This window comes from Montipora foliosa, chromosome 1, assembly GCF_036669935.1.
Source record: "Montipora foliosa isolate CH-2021 chromosome 1, ASM3666993v2, whole genome shotgun sequence".
NCBI classification, from domain to species: Eukaryota; Metazoa; Cnidaria; class Anthozoa; order Scleractinia; family Acroporidae; genus Montipora; species Montipora foliosa.
The window spans coordinates 52,496,051-52,503,550 of record NC_090869.1 but is presented as its reverse complement, the minus strand read 5'-3'; the positions used below and the strand labels follow the sequence as shown (position 1 = coordinate 52,503,550).

The following is a 7,500-nucleotide window of genomic DNA, read 5'->3' as shown; positions in this document are numbered from 1 at the left end:
TTTTTTCGAGAATAGCAAGAGCACGCTCATGATAATCTTTTGCTCGTTCCAGGTCACCTTGGTGATGAAGTACATTACCCAAATCGTTTAAAGTTGTTGCGACAACGATATGCTGAGAACCAAGCTTTTCTTCGCGAATAGCAAGAGCACGCTCATGATAATCTTTTGCTTGTTCCAGGTCGCCTTGGGCACGAGGTACACAACCCAAATTGTTAAAAGTTGTTGCGACATCGATATGCTGAGAACCAAGCTTCTCTTCGCGAATAGCAAGAGCACGCTCATGATAATCTTTTGCTTGTTCCAGGTCGCCTTGATCAGAAAGTACACAACCCAAATTGTTTAAAGTTGTTGCGACATCGATATGCTGAGAACCAAGCTTTTCTTCGCGAATAGCAAGAGCACGCTCATGATAATCTTTTGCTTGTTCCAGGTCGCCTTGGGCACGAAGTACACAACCCAAATCGTTTAAAGTTGTTGCGACAACGATATGCTGAGAACCAAGCTTTTCTTCGCGAATAGCAAGAGCACGCTCATGATAATCTTTTGCTTGTTCCAGGTCGCCTTGGGCACGAAGTACACAACCCAAATTGTTTAAAGTTGTTGCGACATCGATATGCTGAGAACCAAGCTTTTCTTCGCGAATAGCAAGAGAACGCTCATGATAATCTTTTGCTTGTTCCAGGTCGCCTTGATCAAAAAGTACATTACCCAAATTGTTTAAAGTTGTTGCAACATGGATATGCTGAGAACCAAGCTTTTCTTCGCGAATAGCAAGAGCACGCTCATGATAATCTTTTGCTTGTTCCAGGTCGCCTTGATCAGAAAGTAGACAACCCAAATTGTTTAAAGTTGTTGCGAAATCGATATGCTGAGAACCAAGTTTTTCTTCGCGAATAGCAAGAGCACGCTCATGATAATCTTTTGCTTGTTCCAGGTCGCCTTGGGCACGAAGTACACAACCCAAATCGTTTAAAGTTGTTGCGACAACGATATGCTGCGAACCAAGCTTTTCTTCGCGAATAGCAAGAGCACGCTCATGATAATCTTTTGCTTGTTCCAGGTCGCCTTGGGCACGAAGTACACAACCCAAATTGTTTAAAGTTGTTGCAACATCGATATGCTGAGAACCAAGCTTTTCTTCGCGAATGGCAAGAGCACGCTCATGATAATCTTTTGCTTGTTCCAGGTCGCCTTGATCAGAAAGTACACAACCCAAATTGTTAAAAGTTGTTGCGACATCGATATGCTGAGAAACAAGCTTTTCTTCGCGAATAGAAAGAGCACGCTCATGATAATCTTTTGCTTGTTCCAGGTCGCCTTGGGCACGAAGTACACAACCCAAATCGTTTAAAGTTGTTGCGACAACGATATGCTGAGAACCAAGCTTTTCTTCGCGAATAGCAAGAGCACGCTCATGATAATCTTTTGCTTGTTCCAGGTCGCCTTGGACACGAAGTACACAACCCAAATTGTTTAAAGTTGTTGCGACATCGATATGCTGAGAACCAAGCTTTTCTTCGCGAATAGCAAGAGAACGCTCATGATAATCTTTTGCTTGTTCCAGGTCGCCTTGATCAAAAAGTACATTACCCAAATTGTTTAAAGTTGTTGCAACATGGATATGCTGAGAACCAAGCTTTTCTTCGCGAATAGCAAGAGCACGCTCATGATAATCTTTTGCTTGTTCCAGGTCGCCTTGATCAGAAAGTACACAACCCAAATTGTTAAAAGTTGTTGCGACATCGATATGCTGAGAACCAAGCTTTTCTTCGCGAATAGCAAGAGCACGCTCATGATAATCTTTTGCTTGTTCCAGGTCGCCTTGGGCACGAAGTACACAACCCAAATCGTTTAAAGTTGTTGCGACAACGATATGCTGAGAACCAAGCTTATCTTCGCGAATAGCAAGAGCACGCTCGTGATAATCTTTTGCTTGTTCCAGGTCGCCTTGGGCACGAAGTACACAACCCAAATTGTTTAAAGTTGTTGCAACATCGATATGCTGAGAACCAAGCTTTTCTTCGCGAATAGCAAGAGCACGCTCATGATAATCTTTTGCTTGTTCCAGGTCGCCTTGAGCAGAAAGTACACAACCCAAATTGTTTAAAGGTGTTGCGACATCGATATGCTGAGAACCAAGCTTTTCTTCGCGAATAGCAAGAGCACGTTCATGATAATCTTTTGCTTGTTCCAGGTCGCCTTGATCAAAAAGTACATTACCCAAATTGTTTAAAGTTGTTGCAACATGGATATGCTGAGAACCAAGCTTTTCTTCGCGAATAGCAAGAGCACGCTCATGATAATCTTTTGCTTGTTCCAGGTCGCCTTGATCAGAAAGTACACAACCCAAATTGTTTAAAGTTGTTGCGACATCGATATGCTGAGAACCAAGCTTTTCTTCGCGAATAGCAAGAGCACGCTCATGATAATCTTTTGCTTGTTCCAGGTCGCCTTGAGCAGAAAGTACATTACCCAAATTGTTTAAAGGTGTTGCGACATCGATATGCTGAGAACCAAGCTCTCCTTCGCGAATAGCAAGAGCACGCTCATGATAATCTTTTGCTTGTTCCAGGCCGCCTTGAGCAGAAAGTACATTACCCAAATTGTTTAAAGGTGTTGCGACATCGATATGCTGAGAACCAAGCTTTCTTTCGCGAATAGCAAGAGAACGCTCATGATAATCTTTTGCTTCAGAAAAGTCACCCTGGTTTCTTAGTACAACACCCAAATAGTCAAAACATGTTGCGACATCGACACTTTGAGAACCAGGCTGGTCAATGGCTTTCTCGACCTCTCCTTCAAAAACATCGTTATGGTTACTCAAATTAAGAGCCTGAATGCCAAATGTTTTGGCTGTACCATAATCACAATGAAAAAGACAGATATTTCCCAAATTGATAAAATAATGTGGATAATATTTCACGCTTAAATTATTACTTTTCCCAAGCTTAGATATGTCTCCTGCATCCATAGCATTTACAATTTCCGTCATTAGGCATCTTAAATGCGGTATTAAGTGCAAGCTTTTAGTGACAGAATCTAAACTAAGGAGGCTGTTATCAACTGCAAATTGGTAAAAAGACGTAATAACCCCATCAAAAACTTTAAAGTTCTCAGTTTCCAAATATTCCTCAGCAATTTTTCTTTGGATAACATCTCTCACAATCTGATGAACGCGAACGAAGGCGTCACTGCCGTCTTCTTCAAGTAAAAACAGTGAGCTTTTTCGAATCCTCAAACCAACAATATCTGCATCATCAAGTTCGTTTGCTGCGCTACTATCGTTTTTGTTCTGGAAATTCAGAACGTAGTTGATCAAAAGTTCCAGGTTTAATGGTTGCTGAGCGCAGAGAGAAATGAAATGGAATGCGTGATTTAAAACCTTATCAGATGACATCACACGGTCAACGGCCAATGAAATCGCGGCGGTCATGGAGTTTGGATAGCTTGGATTTGATTTGGCAAGGAAGGCCTCAGTGTTAGCGCGCTGACCTTTAGAAAGCTTCTGTAGATAATCTTTCCAGCCAAAGTTAGAGGATGATTTGGTTTCTCGTACTTGTTGGACAAACGTGGCGGCGCTTGCTAAGGCAAGGGGTTGATAATCTAATGCCTGCACAACTTCTTTTGCGGTGTCATCGTCATCGATGCCAGATATGGAGGTTAATAAAGAAATCGCGTCATATAACCTCATGCCATTGCTCACAGATATGTGACGAATGAAAGACGTTTCTGAAGGTATAGCAGCGGTGTCTTGGGATGTTATTAACACTTGACCGTTACGCCATTTCGTACTTCCCCTTTCTGGCAAATGACAACTTATTTCATGTAAACTCACGACGTTGTCCACTATCAACAGCCAAGAAGAGTAAAGCTCCACTTTGGTACTAACTAAGGACTTCATGTTTGCTATCTTCTCCTTTGTTTCCATATCTTTATTTTTAAGATTCTGCAACACTGCATCTTCCGGACATTTAAGATTTCGAGCAAAAGAAACATAAGACTCGAACAAAGAATCAAGGTTTTGTGCATTTAGAGTCATTACTAATGCCTTCACATTTGCGACCTTTGTTTCTTCCTCAAACCATTTCTCCGCAACCAGAGCGCTCAACTGAGATTTGCCGCTTCCCGAGTTTCCTGAGATGTACAGGTAACTCAAATGGTTTTCGTTGGCTTCCTTTAGTCGCTTTACCTTTTGAGCTATTTCTTCCACCTCACAATCTCGTCCAGCAATTTCGTGCGATGGCTTGGGAGGGAGAACGCAAAATGGAGGAGCCTCACTCTGCAACTGTTCTTGAAGGACTTTTCGATTCTGTTCTGTTTCTTTTAGTTCGTCTTCCAGATCTTTAACTTGTTGGAGTACTTTGGTCAACTCGTTTGTTGGAAAACTCGTTTGATTTCTAATGTCCTTAATGTCCACATCGGACAGGCCAAGGGCCAGAAATGCCGCCGAGACTTTTCCTATGGCATTTTGGAACTCTAGCTTTGTGAGCTGGCCCTGTGGCAAATGAGCGAAGTCTTGATTACGAAAAATTCTTAGAGCATCCACGTTTGATTCAATCGTGGCGTTTAGAGTGCTCCCGATACAATCGGAGTAAAGGATAGCGTAAAAGAGCATGGTGCAGTCCCATTCCGCTCTGTTTCCATTAACTATGGTTGCTAAAAGCTTTTTATTTCTTGCTTGGGTTCGTGGCAACTCCTGGTTTTTGAAGTTCAGTCCATTCTGGGGGTTGTCTTTCCATTCTCCCAGTGTCGTCTTGTAGCGATTGTCCCACTGTTGTTTAAAGATTGTCCGAAGACCCTCAGGTATTACGTTTGTGGTGATGAAGCAGATCCTGAAGTAATTCAGCTGTTCCTCGGTGTATTCCGGACCAGTCGCCATGTTCAGCGATGCTCAGCTTTCAATCAGTCCTTGTTGGAAACAATTTTCAAAGTTAATGTGCTGTAACTTAAAGAGGTCGCTTTAATATATTTAAAACAATTGTTTCCTCGCTAATAGTATGAGGTATAAAAACTAAAAGAATATGAAAGGTTAACTTCACTGACCTCTTTTCAAAGAGAGCCAGAGTTGAAGTACTCTCTTATATTCTTAATATGACAAGTAACACTGATGAGATTATAATCACAAACATTCGGCATTTTGCCTCGTCCTTAAAAGAAAGACTGTTGTGAGCTCTTTTAAATAGCCTGTAATTATAAACTAGTTTACCTAAATAGTGTGGGAGGCGCGGTGGCCTCATGGTTAGTGCTCGCGACTCCGGATCGAGTGGTCCGGGGTTCGGGGCCTGGCTCGGGACATTGTGTTGTGTTCTTAGGCAGAGACACTTTACTCTCACGGTGCTCATGGGTACCGCCATAATGCTGCGATGGACTAGCATCACATCCAGGGGGGAGTATAAACACTCCGAGTCGCTTCATGCTACGGAAACCGGAGATAAGCGCCGGCCTGATTGGCCTTCCTAGACTCCTAACAGAGACTTTACCTTTACCTTTAACGAAATAGTAGAAATGATGCCGAGGGGAAGGGAGATGTTGAAGTATGGTTACGGTAATTTAACTACGGTTCGTGCGTAGCAGGGACGTTACAAAACGAGCAACTACTTCTTGAGATGGTTTTAATAAGCGCCGAGTCATGACTATTATTCATGTGACCGATTGAAATTATATACTTTTGTCCTTCAGTAGACTCTGAATCATAAGTAACGACGATGGATTTGTTTGATTTAAAAGGGTAAGCTGTGGTCAAAACACCTACGCATTGTGTCTGAGGATACGATACAACGTAAATAGCCCCCCTGAGAGGGGATGAGGAGGTGTCTGTTGACAAGATTAAGGTTGATCAAGCCGAGGTAACTCCCATCTCTTCAGTGCGCAACTTGGGCGCTTGGTTTGATTCTCATCTGGACATGTCCACTCATGAAACTAAGGTTTGTAGTAGTGCTTTTTATTGCCTGTACAATATCCGGCATATTAGAAAGTACTTGTTTCGTGTGCACGTGAATCCACTAAAAGGCTTGTCCACGCTTTCATTACAAGTAGGCTGGACTATTGTTATAGCTTATTATATGGTATTTCGGAGTATCCAGTTAGGAAACTTCAAAGAGTTATGAATACAAGTGCACGATTAGTTTACTGCGCGCCTGAGTATTACATATTACCCCCTTGCTGCGGGAACTTCATTGGATACCAGTGCGTGTGACTATAGATTTAAAGTTTTTTCTTATTACAATGAAGATACTTCAGGGTTTAGCTCCTAGCACGCTATCGTATGAATCTAGTTTCAATCTTACCGGCCTCACACTATCAATCGACAATGGTATATTGCTAGCTAGTCTGCGGTTCAGAACGAAAAAAAAAACTACGGGTGATCGCGCGTTTGTGGTTGCAGTTCCAGACGTCTTGTAGAACAGCCTTCTTTTGTCGGTAAGGCTAGCTAGGAACGTTAACATTTGTAAGCGTTTAGTTGACTTATTTTTATTCTCTAAGGGCCCTTGTTAATATTTTATTGTAATTTCAACTGTGACATCATATTTTAGGATTTGAGGTCTTAATTTTTAAGATCCATTCGTAGTTTTAAAATTTCAATTTGTAATTTGTAAGAATTCATCTAACTGTAACATATAGAAAAAGCGCAACATAAGATTCTGCCTACACTAAACCCGAGACATTCAATGTGAAATAGTTTATTTAGGATGAGCCAGTCAGTCATCTAGAGCACACTACATGCACATATCGTTATACAGTCTTTACAAGGATAGACGTAGACATAATAGGCATGAAAAACGAAAAAGGTGTGCCACGCCAGATACGAAAAACCACTAGAAAACCACCAACCACCAAAAAATCTGTGGAAACGTATTCCCCATCTAATGCTGTGGCACCAGACGTCGGGGAAGAGGTAAACAGAGTAAACCATAAAATATATGATATAAAATTAAAGCAAGTGAACCTAAGACTCCCCAGAACCCCTAGACAATACCCGAGCCCCTACATCGTGCCGTCAGAATAGCAATTTCTGACTAAACGTCAAAAATTCCATTTTTTACGATGACTGCAAAATTCTCGCGCGCTCATTGGCTAATTTTTATTGTCAATAAGCGGCCAGACACATAAATTTATAATTTATGTGTTTCAAAGAGTTTAATTTATGCAAGATTTTGTGAAACGTCGATCGGTCGCCTTTTAACCAATAGAAAGTCTCTGTTTTTTCCATTAGCCAATGAGGGAGCGAGGCAAGTTATGAATTTGGTCGCGTCAGATTGAACAAAATTGAAGTTTCTCGATTTTTGTCTCGCATTTGACTTAATTTTGACCGCTCTGCCCTTTAGTTAGTGTAAAAAACGAATAGATGTCAGTTTTTCATTCGTCTGTCCTGTTATTGACAATGAATTTCGCCATAACATTGTCAAAGTAGTCTGCAGATCCACTCGGTTCGTGGATACACAGCTACTTTGACAATGTTATGACGAAATTCATGATCAATAGCAGGACAGCGCATCTTAA

The 7,500-nt window shown here is 41.6% G+C and overlaps 1 protein-coding gene across 1 annotated transcript in view; it reads right to left on the bottom strand.

Annotated features, from left to right (window-relative positions):
• LOC138000817 (tetratricopeptide repeat protein 28-like) overlaps positions 1-7,500 on the bottom strand; it is a 13,366-nt gene that overhangs the window by 1,971 nt on the left and 3,895 nt on the right. The window contains exon 2 of the mRNA XM_068847480.1: positions 1-4,908. This exon is cut by the window's left edge and continues 1,971 nt beyond it. Within this exon, the coding sequence (XP_068703581.1) occupies positions 1-4,879 (4,879 nt within the window). The 5' untranslated portion in view covers positions 4,880-4,908. The remainder of the gene's footprint in view (positions 4,909-7,500) is intronic.